The following is a 19518-nucleotide window of genomic DNA, read 5'->3' on the forward strand; positions in this document are numbered from 1 at the left end:
AATCTGTAAATCTAATTCTGTTTTTATTTATGTTTAACACAACGTCCCAACCTGATTGAAATTGGGTTTGTATTTCAGTTTTAAAGATATAATTATGTTTCATGGGCAGCACAGTGACATTGAAGTGATGAGCAAAATATTAAAAGTTCAGGAAAAGTTCTAAATGTGAAATGCCAGTAATATTAACAATAATGAGGGCTATGAAAATGCATGTGACATATCCATTTCTAAAACAACCAATTTCCACCATGGCAATGTTAAAATGTGTCCATTATTCCTGTAGGGGTATATTAACAAAATCGTGACAGTCATTAAAACCCATAGGAACTGTTTAAAAATTGTAGTGGAAAATGCAGTCAACTCAGAGCCGTAGACAGAGTTTGGCCAACTCGGTTTCAGAACTACTACGCTGAGATTGGTCATCTGCTGGTCACATGACATATGGACGCCATGTTGTTACCAACCTGCTGTGATTACATAATGTATTGCAATTGGGGTTTCCACTTTCATGTTCCAATCATGCCCTGTTGCCCAGAATGGTGTTGCTCACAACGACCAGGCAGCGGTATTATGATGCATCGGTTCACTCGAGACCCTCAGAGGAGGAAACTGTGGGAAATGAAAGTCAAATGCGAGGACTGGAAAGCAAATAACACTTGCAAAGTAAAGTAAAATAACACGATTTTAATTGTAAGCCTATACAAAGTGAATGGACTTAAAATAAACTTATCATTTTTTATTATATTCATATTCATTGACAAATAAATTACAGAGGAACTTTTAATACATTCATGGGTACCATGAAAAAAGTATCTAGCAGGAGCCAAAGACATGTGCAAATACATGTAATTGGATCTCTTATTTGAACATATTATGTGTTATGTATGAACACATTGATACCTTTCCAGCATTCACAACGTTGAAAATGAAAATCCATTCACAGTAAAAAAATATACCATATACTCATAGCCTGTATCATGCAGTGTAGCGAGCGTGTCAAATATATCAAAGGTTAAACAATAAAACAAGGGGAAAATCTAAAATACGTTTTTGCGAAATAAAGTTATTTTGCTTGCAAAACGATAGGCACGCCCGGCCCGTGGCCGAGGGTAACAACATGGCGTCAATCTCAATATACTGCTGTAATATTGCCACCTAGTGGAGGAAAAGTAACCTTCACCTCATGTCTGAGCCACGGTGTAGTAGCTTGTATTAATATTTTGCCCGTTATTGTCATACATATGCCATTATCACATTCGTTGGCATGAAACGAGACTTGGTCTCATGTGCACGTGAATGACACTATACGTGTGTGGCAGGGTGCGAACGAGTGAATATTGCTTTCACCACCCGAGGCCTCATCATGGCCACTCATTTCAGCACCATCGTCATCATCATCATCATCATCATCATCATCATCATCATCATCATCATCATCATCATCATCACGTGTGCAGCAATCTGCTGGACGCTGCTGAGATGCAGAGACAAGGTGTCTGGGCCACCCACTCCTGCTCTTCCTCCTCCATAGCAGCAGCTGTAATTATACACGGCGCAACGCTGGCATCTGCGGAGGCAGATGTCAACATCAACATTTGAGTTCAATCACCTCGGAGGGATGAGGAGGCGTTAAAGCCACGCTAAAGTGACAACATTCATCAAGAACGAGGGGAAATTATCATCCTCCGGACAACTTTGATCACAATGTGCTCCCTTTTAGGCTACAATGTAGCAGGCGACATCCTAGCAACATAAATCTTGACAAAACAAAAGGGGGTGTCAAAATATAGCGCCATGCACACGTACCGGTTTTTTTTTTTTTTTTTTTTTTTTTTAACAATGTTTAAAAAGTGAGAGACCCACCATAGGATGAGGGAACAAATCACGGAACGATGGCTGATGTAGTACCAAAACTAACCTGTGAGAGGCAGCATGGTGCCACAAGTTCTCAAGAATGACTGAAAATCCAAAGAAGAGTAGAAGCTAGGCTACCTCTTAGCTTATCTGGTAACTAATCTTTTTATTTTTATTTTTTTTTAGTGTGGTGAATGACTTGGGAAACATACATAATGACAATTCAGCAAGGCATTGTTTGTGGACAGGATGACCCCCCAAAAAATACACATTATTCTCATAATATCGCAGTTTTAAAACTTTACTTGAATTACAGTATGAAGTGGCTAGAAAACTGCACGCTCATGTCGTATTTTCTACTGGACAACTGGGAATTTATTTTGATACTCGAGTTTCCGAGTTGAGAGAACTATTCAAGTTCAACATGGCGCAGAATGGCAAGAAATATTAACACTTATAAGGGCGTTATATCGTCCACTAGCATGTTGGTTTAGAATCTACACAATTACGTAGCATGCATAATTCAATGTCCTGTCCTTTACAAGTTCAACTCATTATTTGCAGTAATTCGGTTTTACGAGCAAAGAGTACATCAGCTAGCCTGCTATTTGTAGTCTTTAGCTACAACAAAAGCACATGAACAGAACTAGGTTGTAATTAGGAGTTTCCGAGTGGTAAGGTCCATCTTTCCCATAGCACATGAAGGGAGGGTTATTGTTTTGAAATGTAGATGTATTCCCCCTCGTAATATGACTTTATTCGCATTATTTCAAAGTGATTTATTAATGTAATTCTTACAACATAATCCTCTTCCAGTTACTTAACTTTTTTTCCCCCCATCTAAAAAACACCTGTTGTTTGATATGAGGGACAGTTACAGCACTGCTATAACATTTGAATTTCTCTAATTGGATCTTTTTTTTTTTCTTTTTTTTTTACATCTTAAACCAAGTATACAAGTTCAGATTATTTATATTTAGGTACATAACTTTCTTATCTGCCTAGATGGTGGCACACTGTTTTGCATGACAATACATTTGATATAAGAATAATGAAGTATTTCAGCTCCCCCAAGTGTTTGCTGAACATTCCTGAATGTCAAATCATTTTCCATTCTGCTTTTGCTGCAACAGCTCTAAATTCATTTTTTACATCTTTTGGCATGATTATTGATCGATGTGTGGGATTTGTTTACATATGTGTGCCACAAATATACAGGCATGTGTTACGCTGTACAATATTTCTGTGATGTCATTTCTCTTGCTCTCTCGCAATATGTTATATGTATTTAAATGTGTATTATTTTAAAATTGTATTTAAAAAAGCAAGCGAATGAATGCTATAAAAACATGCATAGAGAGTATTTAAATACAAACACATACTTTTTTTTTGAGGGATGATCGAAGATGGGGGATTACTTTATTTACTGTGAGTATAGGCAACAAGTACTACAAGCTAGATTTACTTGTATAATTGTGTTAGTCTTTTTGGCAAGGGATGACGACGCGCATCCACACAAAAGCTTTGTGCCTTTGCGGCGAGCCACATCGCACAGAGGCCATGAGACGGGTTGGGACGAGGCCCTGTCACATTGTTTTTGATGCCCACGCCGTCGTCACGGGCGGGCTTCCTCGGCCCCCCTCAGGGCGCGGGCCAGCAGTCTGGCTCTGGCATTTCACACTCACTCAGCAGTCAAGGCCTGTGACCGTCTGCAGACTTCAGCGCCAACTGCTACCTTCTCCCCTCACCCCGTCGCTGGGCCAATTATGAATATTCACTTGCGCTGAAAGTAATTCCGTCGGACATGCGACTGTCCTGGCCGATAATGTCAGCGCTGTTGTGTGGAGGATTTCAGGGGACAATCTGGCAAGGATGGGGCTATTATTGTGATGTGTTCTTGTTATTGTGGTTTCATCACTGTTTGTTTGTGTGTTTGTTGGCAGGATTGCGCACAAAACGACCAAAGTGATTAGCGTGACTCCCTGTGGAGGAGCGGGGCAAGGCAGAACCTTATGAAATTGTGGTGCAGATCCGGATAAAGGTGTGAATATTTTTTTTCCACTTTCATTATTCTCTTAGTGAAGAGTGTTTTGTGTATATGTCCAAGTAGTGATATCCATAGTGTGTACTCAGTACTTTGTGCTACACATGAAGGGCCTACCGTTAATTGGGCCAAATTTGAGCATTTCTGCACCTTTCAATCAAAGGTAGAGTTCTGGTTGTGTTGAGTGTTTGTATGTGTCTCCCAAGTCATTCACCACAAAAGAAATTACAAAAGTTTACAACCAGTGTTTTAAGTGGACCGGAACGCACCGGTACGGAGCTCAGGCACTTCTAAAAATCTCCCTTGAGCGTCCAGGTACTTCTTACCGTGCAAGGAACGTACTGTCACAGTCTGTCAGCATTCCGGTTGACAATGAATATTTTGATCCCAAAATGCTGTTCCGCCAAGCGCCGTTCGTCCACGGACTTACATATAATATTGAAGTCCGTGCGCTCATCACATCACCAAGCGATGATTACTTCAGTTGTAATATATATCCGTGCTTTACGAGAGAAGCGTGCTTGCGTCATTCAACGTGATGCTAGCATAGCCCGATGCTAGCCAACCCCAACGCTTGTGGGCAACCATAGTTCTTAACTTTGTTCTCGCAAGATGAGTTCTCGCGGTATTTGCGACTTACATAGTTCTTGAGTTAAGTAAAACACGACCATGCTATCCTGGCTCAAATCTTCAAAAAAGATCATCAGACTGCGGTAGATTTGCAGGCTGACATAGCATGGATGTAAAATAACATGGACTGCTCATGCCAAGCAAGAAGTGAAGCCGGCAGCGGCCATCTTACGTTGCCACACCTACAGTAGGCTTATTTTCTTCTTCCATGGCGAAAATACCACAGTGTGTGGAATACGGTTGTACAGTGATACCTCGGCTGACGAACGCTTTAGTTCACGAACTTTTCGCCTCACGAACATTAAATTCGCGAGAATTTAGTCTCTGCTGACGAACTACTTTTCGGCGGACGAACCAAACCACGCGGTCGAACAACACCACGGTGGCGGCCACGAGAAGCTGACGCACGCTCACGGCGTCCCAGTTCGTCACCCCCTTTCTTTTAGTGCGGACGCGGTTTGTGTTTGATAGACATTTTGAGTGTACTTTTGCTATTATGGGACCAAAAAAGACCCCACCACAGGCTAGTGTTAAGCCTAATGCTTACCAGCGAGGGACGGCGATTCGGCGGCGCGTTTGCATTGTAGTCAATGGAGTTCGCGCCACTAAAAAAAGCGAAAGTGCCATCACGTACCTCAAAAAAGGAGAAAATCGTGCCACGGCTGTTTAGTCCCAGGAAAGAGGTGAAAGTAGTTGACGGTGCTCACTTGTTGACTCGCTAAAGTGCTCCACTTCCTTGTCACCAAGGGACACGCCTCCTCCGCTCCGGTGAGCACGAAAGTGCGAATGAGCGACAACCGTTCCATAAACACTCTACGCGGTGAAACGCTCGCGAATGAAGTAAGTCTACCATTGCTACTATCCTTAAGAACTACCATCACAAAGTAAAATAAAACGACTTTATTATACAGTACAATTTATTTCTTTAATTACAATACAATAGCACATTTATTATACATAAAATAAGGTGTATTTTTGTGTAGTTTTAAGGCTTATTTAGTAGAAAATTATGTTTTATAGGGACCTGGGAACGGATTATTCTCATTTTAATGGTTTCTTATGGGATATAAATGTTCGGAAGAAGAACTTTTCGGCTTACACACACTCTCTGGGAACCAATTAAGTTCGTGAGCCGAGGTATCACTGTACTAATAAGTATGAAATCAGTGTGGGAGAAACTCTAAATGCAGATTTAATCAGTAAGAATGTGAATATAAATTTTCTTTCGTATTTTTCCAACTGCTACTTCAAGATTGGCCTGCATCATCATGTTGTCAGAACCATCAACAAGGAAATGAAAGCAAAGCACACAAGAAAAAAAACAATCGCTCTGAAATATAAACCTAACTTCTGCAAGTCACCATTCACGATACTGAGATAATGTACTTTGAATGGTTGATGCAAACAATTAAATTGTTCTCATTATCCCATTCAGGGATCCTGGCATAAAACACTCACTGATAAGTGATTTCACTGAAAAAAAACAAAAAAACAAAACAAAAAAACATAATTTGTCAATAGCAGCCGAATTACCGAGCGCGAGTGGCCAGAATATTTCATGTGACTGATGTAGACACAGGCTATAAATTAGGGGAGTACCGACACTTATTTTTTTTCCACTTAAAACACTGTTTAGAACCACAATGTACTAACTAGAAAAGCTAACAGTTAGCCTAGCTTCTCCTATTTTGTCTTCTTTGCCTTTTTCAACAGTCTGGATGGCCTGTGGCACCATTTTGCCTCTCACAGGTCAGTCTTGGTACTACAATAGACGAGATTACAGTATGTGGCTCTGTCGGCCTACTATAAGAGCAGTAAAAATGTGCATGCCAATTTTTTCCATCATCATTTTTGGAGCAAATAAATAGTTATGAAAGGGATGATCCTAATTGTGGGTTTCAGGAAGAAGGTCTGCTCGCTAATAAGTGCCACTCTAAAAATAAAACTATTTTAAAATAGAAGCAATAAAGCAGAGGCATTCATTCAAATATGAATTTCGAATGTTAAGTGATATATAATATTTAAAACAAATAACGTATATTTGGCATTCAATTGTTTTATTAATTAATTTGACGAATTGCATTAAAAAAAAGACCTGATTGGATGTACTGTGATAAAAAAAATAAGTAAATAAATATTTCATTGTTCAGTGAAAGAACATTAAACCTTTTTACACTCCTAAAAAAAGACCAGTTATTTTCATTTTTGAGAGAAAAAAAAAAGACAAAATCTGTCCAAAATTTGCAGTTTCTTGTTTGACATTTTTTTGCATAAACAAAAAGAACTGAAAGAAAAGGAAAAAAAAACCTCTAAAAGCTTCCTTAAAAAAGCCGCCACTAAAATGGAAATGGTGATTTTTTTTTTTATTTTTTTTTTATTTTTTTTTGTCAGGGAGTCTAATGTGTGCCATTAGTAAGTCAGACAGGAGTAATTACAAGGAGCGAGAAGCTGAGCCATAAAAGGAGGACGTCGACTTGCAGTGTGTAACCTTGGCTCACTTCCTGTTTTTGTCAGCACGTTTACAAAGGACTCTTTCATGATGTTCACAATGAAAAAAAAAAGGCAGAAGAAAAGAAAAATGCTGACGTATGATGCAATGCTTTTTTGCGTCATCTTTTTTTTTTTTAATTTTTTTTTATTAAGGTGTGCAAACCCTTCTGAAGAAAGCAAGTCAAGCACAATGGTCGCTAATTTACGAGTGTCGGTCAAGCAAAGAAAAGTAAGAGCCTACACGAAGCATACAATAAAATAAGGAACAAAAGAGTACAAAAACCCAAACAGCCGTCACAACAAATAAAAAAGCGTCGTTATAAAACACATCATCCGACATAATGACTTTGTCCCTTCTTTAGTGCTGGATGGTTAACAATTATGTCCTTGCATGAAGAAATGATTGATGCAAATTTTTACATTTTATGAACGGACTAACTGCATTCTGGAGCGATGTTAAGAAACAACCAGAAAAGGACACAAATGAAGAAAACCCCATGATAAACAGTATAGTTTTTACAATATATATATATATATATATATATATATATATATATATATATATACATACACACACAAACTACACTAAAGTGTTCTCAGCAAGTCGACCCTTTCACGGTGAGCATCTGTGGATGGAGTGCATATGTACAACCTCATTAACATAATGACTTCCCCGTTTAAATAGATTAAATAGTGGTCAATGTCGGTAAACACAAACTCGGTTACAGATGTTCTTGATGAACGTCATTTTAAAGAAAAGTCAAAATTGGTCATACACACAAGTGGATGATCAAATGCATTAAATGAGCGCATCTTGAAGTAGGTAGTTTTGGTTGCATACAAATAGAAACTCTAAAGATTGACCATCCCTGTGAATAAAGTCATGTTACTGTTATTTTATTTTTGTATTTTTTTAACAACAATCATTCATACTTTTTTTTGCATAAGTATTCAAGTCATTTTGAACAAAAAGTTAACGATTTAACACAATTATTACAATTAACACTTTAACTTGGGCTTGATTTCTGCTGAGGAATGTGTGGTAAGCGACGTTTGTTAGCAGCTAGTAAGCTAGGATAGCCTTCGATATACAGCAAGACGACACAAATGGACACGATTTAATGAATGACAATTTACACCATGAAATTAGTGATCGACGTACAACCAAAAACATACCTTAGGTTTCCATTTCCACTTTGCCCCCCAACAAATTCCACTTTTTTGTAGCTAGCGGCTCCAAACGAATTGGTTTCAATGATTTGCAGTATTGTAGTGTCCTACTCCGGAAGTTTTTTTGTGACACTTGACTTATTTCCCACCTTTTAACGAAAACACTCGCCAAAAATCAAGCTCTCTACATTCATTTGTTATGGGATGTTTGACCCCCGGGAGGCGCTGCGGGAGCTAAGTAGTGACATCAGCTGGAAGGGTCTATTGCAACCGAGAAAATGGCAGACTACACTTTGGGCTAGTTGCAGTCACAGCTGTGCAGCACATGTAGAGACAAACTCACATTCACACTGTTACCTTTGTAAGAAATATATTTTTCTGTTTATTTTATGCACCCAGGGGAAGTTTCCAACTGCGAAAATTCCTGCAACGTGGCCCGTCTTAGGTGGCCCGCCTAAGTAGCGGTCCAAGTCAGCGAAATGAATGACGTCAAGCTTGTCGGGCGTGATGACAAGTATTTCTTTATTGTTTTACAGATAACATACTTCACAGGGTTACCTTAGAGGTGGACATGTCCCGACACAAACTGGGTTCAAAGACGCCGGAGACACAGGCGGGGGGCGGGGGGGTAGGAGGATGGACATACTTGGATCAAGCACACATTGTAAACAACTGAGCAATATTAGTCTAAAATGGCGTACCATAGAATAGAATAGGTGAGAGACAACAAAATGTAGAATAAGTAAGAAGATGTGCCTCTTGCTCGCAAAGACAACTTTTTACAAAACAAATCCCGGTCACGGACGTTTTTCTACTTTCTTCTTGGAGTGGCTGAGAGGTAGAACGACGACTAAAAGCGACCAACGCTCGGGTTAATTTACGTTAGCGTTGGCCGCACAGGAAGTGGAAACGGTTGAATCATAAGTAAGCCCAGCCCTCGGAATAGAATAGAAGAGAACGTGTTGTGAACGCTGTACAAAGCTCTCCGCTGATTTCTTTCGAATTTCATCGTTTGTATCCCAAATGTCCAAGGTTACAAGCAGAGGAAATGGATTTCTCGTTTCGGCTTTTCCACGGTACCTCTGCGCACAGCGGCGTAGTGAGGAACTCCTTTTGTTTTTAATACTGTGAAGGTCAGTTCTGCTTTTTTTTTTTTATACAGGTGACGGCGGCGGGGTGGACGGGTTCAGTTGGAGGTGTCCGAATGAACGCTTCCGGGTCCTTCCGTGGGTGATGTCACTGACGAAGGGGTCGGAGCATCTTGCCAGCCGCCGTTCGTCTGCAGACAAAAAGGCAGGAGAGCTTTTCAAATCATAGAAAAGAGTGAAATGAGGATCGTGTTTGCTAATGCGTATCATTGCAATCTCCAGATACTGGCAAAATATTAAACGTGAGCAACTGCCAGCAGCATATTGACGACGTCCAGCAATCGGAGTCATTTTAATACAAACAAAATCCTTGTGCTGCGATTAAGCGTGACTTAAAAATAACACAATATCAAATAAAAAATAAATACAAATAATGAATGAGTAATACCAGTTACTGAAACCTGGCCTTATTTTACGGTACTGTTATTCGCGATCCCCTCATGGCTGTTTTATGATCAGGAAATAGAAATTTGAAATAAGAATAGACCAATCAGTAGCCGGACCGATTATCGCCGTCAATATTCAACATTGTGATGAATATCGGCATTGGCCTTTTTTGAATTATTAAAAAAATAAAAAATAAAAATGTAGCTAACTTTATGGAAGATGCTGCTGGCCCTGGGAACTCGCCGTACCTTCTGTTTTTGTTTGAAAACTAAAAAATATATATAAATTACACACAAATTTAATATTTCGTATACGTAGAAATTTTTAAAAACTTTATTTGCTGTAGAAAACAATAGGGATCTATTTTCTTGTTTAAGCTTTTTTGTTAACTTTTTAAGACATGCTAATGATACTGGGAGGTGACAGAAATTTTTGTTAGAATTTTAAAACAAAGATGTCTTTTTGACTGAGATAAAAAAAAAAAACTCCAATAGTTTGCACATTTTAAAAGTTTTTCAATAAACATACGTAAAACATTTCAACAAAGTTATGAGTCGTAGTTTCTACTTTTTTTTTTCCAATCGGCTACAAATATCGGTTATCAACCAATCGGTATTGGCCATGAAAAAAAAACATCGATATATTACTACAAGGGATGCAACGATAACGGCATACAAATTTAGCAAGTATCTTCAATTAAAATCAATATGTAAAACATCTATGTAATAAGCAATACAAATCAAACAATAGTGAATAAACATAATGCATTAATAATACAATTTAATATTAAAAATACAACATATGCATGCACACATACTGTATAGCATCTATATATAAATATAAATGAAACTTGTATAACATGAACACAACAATACATAAACATACAGTATAAAATAGAATAAATAAAAACGATGAAAAAAAATACAAACATACACAACATGCATAATAAATACATATATATCCTATGTATAATTTCAAATTATATCCATCATTAGTGTTCATCACTATAGAATTTCCTGCTTAGTGGCTACAGTGAAAAAAACAAAAAAACTAGTGAATTCATAAAACACATAAAATAAAGCATCCCAAGAGGAAATAGCATCAAAAGACAAATAGCATCTCCCCTAACAACAAGCTCAGTTTTTCACTCAACCCCCTCTCCCACACACACACACACACACACACACACACACACACACACACACACACACACACACACACACACACACACACACACACACACACACACACACACACACACACACACACACACACACACACACACACAGAAGCTGTGTATAAGAGATTGTTATTAAAATAATTACTTAACCTATCTAACTTGGCCTAAACCAAAACGTACACGCACAGATTCATAAACATCAGAATGAAAAAATATGCTATAACAATAACAAAAAAAAAAATCTCTCTTTCAAAGTCCTCTAAAGGTTGACGAAGGACCATCAGTGACATCAATTACAATTTCAACTATTAAGTGAAAATGGGAACGTGCTTTTCAGCCGCCGCTTATTTCCCAAAGCCTGTTATTTAGAGTAAAGGCTGTCTGTCATGTCTTTCAAAAGTGAGAGGGACGCAAAAAAAAAGAAAAAAAAAAAGAAAAAAGCGGGAGGGACAAAACATTTCTTGGCTTTCTGGGAGAGGCGATGACGCCCACCAGCAATTTGCGGGGGAACAATTGTTGTTCAAGGATGAAGGAGGAGAAGAAGGTGAGGCGGCCAAGAGGAAAACTACGAGCGAGCGAGTGAGCGTCCTCGTTCACAACTCGGCTACTTGCAAAGTGCTTGCACGGGAAACATGAGAAATATCGACATGGACATTCATCTTCACTATTCTGTGCTATTTTTGGGTCTTTAGAAAAATGATTGGCATACTTTTCAGATTTTTGTTATTGTAAATTCTAATGAAATTACATGTTGCAAAATATTGTTTTTTTTTCCCAAAGTGAAGCATGCTTTTTTTTTTTTTTTTGTGTGAAAAAAATAAAATAATCATCATTTTTGGGATACTGGATGTGCTTTTTTAAATTATGGCTTAACAAGATTTCAATCAAATCAAATCAGAAATTTGGGCAATGCTCCAGATAGTCAGAAATAGTTGTTCACGGTTAAAAAAAAATATCTAGAGAAAAATAAATTTTGTTTGATTGAAGTTATAAATGAATATCATTATTTCCTGATTGGAATGTAGGATGACAAAACATTTTGCATACATTACACCGGACTTAAAAAAAACAAAAAAAAAAAAAAAAACATGAATGTGGAGTGGTAGGTGGTTATTTAATTTTACTCGTTGGTATTATTTGATCTGGACTTGTGTTCAAACAAATAAAATAGGGCGGCTGCCTGTTTAGTTTTGGCTCACGTCGGGTAACATGAAATGAGCAAGGACATGATATGTCATCTCCAACTAACATCCTTGTTTAGATTGTAAAACTACCTTCAGGCGCTTTAAAAAAAAAAAAAAAAAGCTTGCATATGTATCCTCTATGTATATTCGGAACAAATTAGATGCTTTGTTCTGTGACACTATAAAACATCAACTGTATGGCTTTTGATCCATATTTCAATACATTTTTCTCTATGTCCAACCCCACAGCTAGTAAGCTCCAGTTTAGCATATTTCCAAAGAAAGATGTCTGCTTTTATTGCTATGATTGGCCAATAATTGCAGTGTGTGGGGGGTGGGGGGAGTGAGAGTCGATGCGGGACGCCGGGTTGAGCCTGTTGCACGTAGCAGTGATCTCCATGCGTACATGTTCTTATTATAGCGCGCGCGCGAGGGCGAGGGCTGTTGCAGCCTTGTCAGTGCGGCTGTTTGTGTAGATGAATGATCGGGCCAATGTGCTTGGACTGTTCGCCCAAAGCCCCGCTCCCTCTGTCCCCGCGACTGTCGTATTGATTCTGTTCAGCGCCGCGCCGCCTGTCGCTGTGGATATACATGTTAACACGCCGCCTCCAGTGCCGCCGCCATGCCAGGCCCGCCCCGGCCCGGCTAGGAGAACCACAAAAGCTTATTGTGCTCAGTTACTGGAAGACCACGGAAAGTCAAAGGGCGATTTATTTAAAGGGGACATATGGAGAATTAACTTTTCAATAGTCTGTATACAAATAGTAGGTCTCTGGAGTGCCTGGTCAAAATTAAACAATAATCCAGTCAATCTTTTGTTGTTTCTCAAGATGTGCTGAATTGTGACAATCAAAGTTCATAACACATGCCCTAGCTATGTTCCGGGCCAGTCGTCATGGCAACAACAGCCTGCCAGCCACAAAACGGAGTGATTCCAAATTAATGGGTGACAGAGGGATGTTAAGAGTGCTGTAATTCTTTATCGTTTGTCTGTTTTGACTATGGAATGTCACAGACCTTTTATGAAGACATTTTTTTTTGTTTATATTTCTTCCTTAACTCATTGACTCCCAGCCATTTTGACTGAAGCAGCCCCCTTAGCTGCCAGCTGTTTTATTGGATTTGGACTGATTTTGCAAGGTCCACAGAATATTGTTTTCTATTGCTATAAAAACAGGGAACCTACCAAAACAAAGATTAGAGTTTCTTCTTTCATCAGGAAAAAAAAAAGTATGTTTATATCTGTTTCCATTTTGCAGCAATTAACATTACAACATAGCTACGTTTCATCATTATTCACAAATTTGTTTAAAACTGTTCGGAGAAGAGCTTGTTCCAACATGGACCTTGTTGATCTCTTATACTCTGCTGCCACCGGCTGGCCGTTTTTGTAATAACTCCCATTGCTTCAAGCATTCTCTTTAGTTCAGCACCAAAGCCTTCTGTATGCTCTAGCATTAAAAAAACAACAACACATACATAAACATATAAATACGTCTTTGGGAGCATGGTAATATTTAAAATAGAATGTATTTATACAATTTTGGGAGCAAATGAGTTAAGAACTACAATAGCATTCTGTGGAGCACAGACCTCCACTAATGCAGAAAAATCCAAATTTGGGTCAGCAACCATTTATACATGTTCACAGATATGTTTGATTTTTTGCCAGTAGCTTTGGATTTGTTTATTTATACATCTGGAGTTGGGAGAGGGTGTGTATTTGTACAAACACATTTTTGGAATATTATTAAACTAGTGAAAGTGCCATTTAATACAAAACAAATGTATATATAGAGGAACGGAGGCAGACTGGCCAACATTGAGTTTGTTCCAGAACATAAATAGATGCACACAACATTTTCAAGTGAGCATGTCTACTGGAATGCTAATCACTTCACATAGCATAAAATCCTCCTTTTAATACTGCAGCGGGAACTCATTTGCAACATGCATCTTCAAGACTCCACACTTGAACTCATCTGCAAGATGATTTAAGTGCTTTGCTGCTCCTGTTTTGGTTAGCAACAGAGTTCAAATTGCTTTTGCCACCTGTTTCTTTTGTGATAGGGAAATAAGATAACCCACCAGCACCTTCAGGTCAATTCATTGATTACAATGGGGAACAACTAGAAAAAAATTCTGTTGAGTTAGATTTGTAGTACTCTTAATATCCAGATAATTAAAATGCTACTGATGGGCTGTAGAAAAACTGTAGTAAGAAGAGCAGATTACAATTGGACCCATCAACTGCTGTATGGCAAACAATGTGTGCTGTCCCACTTGAGACAATATGGTGAAAGGTGTACAGCTATAGGTCAGTACTATCAATATCTGCAAACAGAAAGCTAGCATAGTAGCGATTAAGCGGATTAGCACTAGCTTATCTCTACCTTGTAACAGGGACATACTGTTGCTCTATTTTGTTGTATGCTTTTAGTTTTAGTTTTCAAAGCATGTAACTATTCCATCTGGGTGATTTATTTACATACATACATGTGTACGTACATACATACATATTTCATATATTTTTCAAGAAAACAGGGATCCTATAACCAAAAATTTGACGTGATAGAGAGATTTGGATTCTGCACCCAAAAATGAGTTAAAAACAGCTCTTAGCCTTAACTCAACAGAAATTGTGTTCCCCAGCGTTATTTTTGGGTTATTCTGCTAACCGACCCAACTTTTTTTCCATACTGTCTGTCGTCATTAGGATCGCAGTTAAATTGGAGCCCTCATTTCCCAGTAATGACGATGTATTATCGACTGAATAAAATGATGGTTAATGATTTCAAAAATATTCTCAGGCCAACTCCATAGCAACTACAAACTTTTGTGGAAATCGCACAGTAATTGTGATATTCATTCTCATCACCAAACATAAAATCTTGGCGCAGAAGCTAATTAGCAACTGTTAACGCCTTTCGAATTGAAGCGTGAAAGAAGGTGTGCGGGTTCAGCTACGGTTCACAAGGCAGAAGAGCATTGTTGTGCTCGGATGACACCTGTGTCCTTGTTCCCGTCCACTGCAGGTGCCGCGCTAACGCTAATGTCCCCCGACAGACTCGGAGCGTGTCCAGCGAATTCAGGCCGCTAGCTGCCTCATTGCCTGCCACCCAGGGCACGGCCGGAGCGAAAGGGGGGAGCGGGGGAGGGGCTCGACCGGCCGGACTGAGACAAACCGAGTGCGGTGGCAGCACGCATGCGGGCGTACTTACGTTGATGCCCTGTGGACTGTACATCTGGCTGGCGGCGAGGCTGTCACTGTATCCGCCGGTCTGGCTGATAACATGGCGAAGGGTATCCACCTGGAACAATGGAAGACGGAATAAAAGCCCAGGTCAGACAAAAGGTGCGCATAACAAAGAGTGCCGCACAGCAGGAAAGGTCAACGCGATAGCGAAAGACGAACATAAACAAGACACAATCGGCGCATGTGATGCTTGTACAAGCGCGATAACGAGCCAAAGGACAAGATACTGTGATGATGAGACAAATTAGGAAAGCAATATTTGTGTTTTTGACTGCGATGTTGGCATCCACACAGGAACTTAAATCTTCAGAATTTCAGCCTCTCAAAAATAAACATGCTCCAATTTCTGTAGTCCTCCATGAAGGCAGTCTGATTATCTTTTGTGTTTGATCGTCACAAAGTAACATCTGCTTTTACTTTGGAAAACAACATTTTGCACATTTTCTGACATAGTACGTAGTCAAACCAGGAACTGAATCGTAATTATTTTGTTTGTGCATTTTCCAAAGTTTTTTAAAGTCTTTTTTTTTCTTTTTTCTACAAGTAGATAGGAAGTAAAACGTTCTTAAATGGGCTCTTTGCACAGCTTGACTACTTCCTTAACTGAATACCACACCTTTGTTTCCTGTCTTTCATGAGTGGACAAACTGATTAATCCAGGTGTGTCTGGCCAATGTTGTTGTAGTTACTGAGATCAGGCACACCTGGATTAATCAACTTGTCCACTCATGAAAAACAGGAAATGAAGGAGTGGTGTTGAGTTCAGGAAGTAGTGGATTTGTGCAAAGAGCCCATACCAAACACCAAAAATAATTGTTAGTTGCAGCCTTACTTAAAACTAGTGTAACTGCATTATCTTCACCTACAGAATTACAGTATTAGTGTTTTATGCTTAACTTACTAACAACCAGTTATAAAATCTCATATCAACTTATAATACCTTATTTTAATTATTAGAGCAATCAAAAGATTCAATTTTTAATCAGATTGACCACGTCCTAGAATTTTGATTAATTATGATTAATAACTATACATTTTATCAAAAAAATTTGCCCGCCAAATTTGAAGAGTACCTGTTTTGTGTTAATTCTTTCAACATTTAATGTCATAAGGATGTCTTCCACATTTTTCTGATCCACTGCACTCTCATCCTCCGCTTTTTCTATTAATTACTTGCATACTTAAAGAAAACAAATATCCTAATAGTTTGACATGAACAAATATTCTGAATGTCAAATGCAAACATTTATTAAATGCTTCACTCTCATGCTTATAGTTATTTGTATTATTGCTCAAACACAACCTGTGCTACCTTTAACGTAACCATCCAAAATTAATACTCTGATTAATCTGTGTAAATAAATGACTAATGTGATATTTCTTTCGTGATTAACCAATAAGTTGATGCTTTAACTTTGACAGCACTAATTACTTAAAAACAGAAGAAATAGAAGGAAAAAAAAACACATTAATTTTAGCTTTATTTTAGTTTTTTTCAGTGTAGTTTTACTCTAAGCAAGAATGTGTTGATCTCTGATTTAACTCAGAAAAAATACTCATTTTAACACTGTGTTCAAAACAAATTAGTGTTTGTTTGTAGAATGTGTCCTGGGTATACAGAGGTCTTAATATATATACATCAAGGTTACTAACTGAAAGCAATGAATTTTAAATTAATTTCTACATTCATTCAAGACAGTGGAAAATACTACAGAAAATGTTTTTTGTCTTTGTAAAAAAAATAAAAATAAAAACAATAGGAGCCGACGTAAAGGCCGTATATCCTGTTTTTAGCAGGTCCTGCTAAAAATAAAAATAAAGTACCTACTGTACATCTTACTGCTTCCTGTACGTCAATGTAAATGCACTCAACAAGCCATCCACAAATGTAAAAACATTCACTGACGTCCAAACTTACTGTTCTAAACTCATGTTTCCAAGCTATAATGTACAGTAATGCTGTACAAGGCAGTGTGGATGTAGCACACTCATGAATAATCAACAATCAATTGACACAATTCTCAGCAATCAGTGAATAGACTGAAGTCCAAATGTTTTCATATCCTGGCATAATTTGACTTAAAATGCACTTTTTATTTGCTCATCTGGTATCTTATAACTACCAATGATAGAAGAACGTGCAGATGAGGACATTGTGTTGGTAGACATATGGACGAGGGTCCATGTTCAAAATCATTCATGATGTGTCTCAATAAAAGGCGTCATCAGTTTAGCTTTGATGACCATAATCTACCAGTAACCTACATTAACGAAGTAGAAGTCATAATTACAGAAAACATTTTAAAGAAAGACATATTTAGGTCATAAATATCAAACAATGATATGGAAAATAAGTACGGTGGTAACTGAGTGTGCCTTGTTGTGCTGTGTGACCACGATACGTATGCCGTCTGGCAAAATAGTCGGTAACCGTGGTAAACCCGAGGACCAGCTGTATTTGTCTGCGTCGGTTTTCTCCAAATGACATGTACGTAACTGTATTTGTCTAGTGAATGAATTATTGATTTAGTTCATTCTTGATGAACTGTTACATGACGGCGTCTTTGGCTGCAATCACTGTGATGAATACGGTACACTCTACATTATTTAGTTGTCGAAGGTTTTTTTTCTGGAAAAGTGCCATTTTCCGTGTTCATCGGGAGCTACTTTGCAGCTCTTGGCAGCGCAGTCAGCCAGGTTATGCTTGAAAAAGCACACCTGCCATTTGGGTTCCACTACAAATGACTCTACTCAAGGCTCATTTAGTCAAACTTTTTTTTTTTTCCTCCCTTCCTCTAGCGGAATTGCACACAGCAGTCCTGACATAGTCGTAAAAGTAATCCATTAGGAGGAACGTGAGGTTGGATGGTGAGGGGCCAACCCCGAAGACCACTTTACCCTATTTAAGAGTTGTCACATTTGCATATTCATGGTTAACCGCGGGTGTTTCTAGAGCTGATCTGAATAGAAAAGTACGTTTGGTGTGTGTGGGGGGCGTTGGATGGGTTGAGGAATGCTGCCAAATGCGCGGAAACCAAACGAGAGAATCACCACGGGTGGTGTTTCCTCACTTCCCGGTGAAGACTTGTAACACTCCAGACCGCGGCGCCGGACATCTGCGTCCACTGGGGCAAGGTCGCAGAGGCATGCCACACCGGTGGCTATGCTACGGCCATGCTTATACGCGGCAGGGGTGCTGACGAGTGTTGCGCCACTTCCAGAACTGTCCACCGTCGTCTACTCAACCACGTCTTGACAATGGCCGGCGCGTTAACCGAGTGCTCCAGGCAAAGTGCGACCTCCGTGTCTTGGTGGAGGTCGAGCTATTGTGTTCATCTCCAGTTCTGCTTTGGTTGAATGCGTTGACCTCCACCAAGGAGGGAAGAGATCTTCAAAGGGTGGGCCAAGGAAGAGCCTACAACGCTTTAGCTCAGATTTGTTTTTCAGTGCAGTTTTGCAGGGATCGCTATTACTATCACATAATTGCCTATTTTTTAAATATTAAAAAGCAGTATCAAAAATGACTGAAGATAATACCGTCTGCAGATAAATACTAGGTATGCGGATGCGCAATACAATACCCCATGACATAAAAAAATTGTTGAATGGAAATCATGCACTGCAAACATAATACATCATAATTACGAATAAAGAATGTTTACATACTTAACTTTCAAATGTTTTGGTATTTAGTAGTGATGGCAAAATGAAGCCCCGTAAAGCAATGAAGCCCTGCAGTGAAATGCTTCACACACACGTAGGGGCTTCAAGATGATTCATTTCCTCGACTACGCCATCATGTGGACAGAAAAATGTATAACATGCTTGGTGCATGCAATAAAAGGGTGGGGTGTAAATCATGCTCTAAATACAAAAGAATATATATTTGAAGAGTGTTTTAACATGAATTGTTCTGTGTTACTTTGTCTATGTTTGTGCTTATGCAACAAGTGAAAATGTGAAAAAATGAGGTAAAATAAAGTGCTTATTCATTTTTATTTAAAAACAATATTTTTTCCAAAGTTTTTGGACTCAGGCGGTTTCTTTTTGTGCATAGAATTTCACCTGCTTTTGAAAAAACTCTTTCACATGGTACTGATGAAGCAGGGGTGCATAGATATGAGACAGCAAGTTTGTATGAACTTGGAAGCGCATATTTCTGTGATTCCCAGTAC

The 19518-nt window shown here is 38.7% G+C and overlaps 1 protein-coding gene and 1 long non-coding RNA gene across 3 annotated transcripts in view; one reads left to right on the forward strand and one right to left on the reverse strand.

Annotated features, from left to right (window-relative positions):
• Positions 1-1920: 1920 nt before the first annotated feature.
• LOC144018516 (uncharacterized) lies at positions 1921-9723 on the forward strand. Its single transcript, XR_013283453.1, has 4 exons — positions 1921-2007; positions 3798-3895; positions 9351-9481; positions 9559-9723. It is a non-coding gene; the product is annotated as an uncharacterized LOC144018516 (long non-coding RNA).
• LOC144018502 (pre-B-cell leukemia transcription factor 1) overlaps positions 8694-19518 on the reverse strand; it is an 89454-nt gene continuing 78629 nt past the window's right edge. For both annotated transcript variants that reach the window (XM_077520707.1, XM_077520713.1), the window contains 2 exons: positions 15309-15398; positions 8694-9467 (listed from right to left, as the gene is read on the reverse strand). In XM_077520707.1, coding sequence (XP_077376833.1) covers positions 9375-9467; positions 15309-15398 — 183 coding nt within the window. In that variant the 3' untranslated portion in view covers positions 8694-9374. The remainder of the gene's footprint in view (positions 9468-15308; positions 15399-19518) is intronic.

The sequence above is a fragment of the Festucalex cinctus genome, chromosome 1 (genome assembly GCF_051991245.1).
Source record: "Festucalex cinctus isolate MCC-2025b chromosome 1, RoL_Fcin_1.0, whole genome shotgun sequence".
Taxonomy (NCBI): domain Eukaryota; kingdom Metazoa; phylum Chordata; class Actinopteri; order Syngnathiformes; family Syngnathidae; genus Festucalex; species Festucalex cinctus.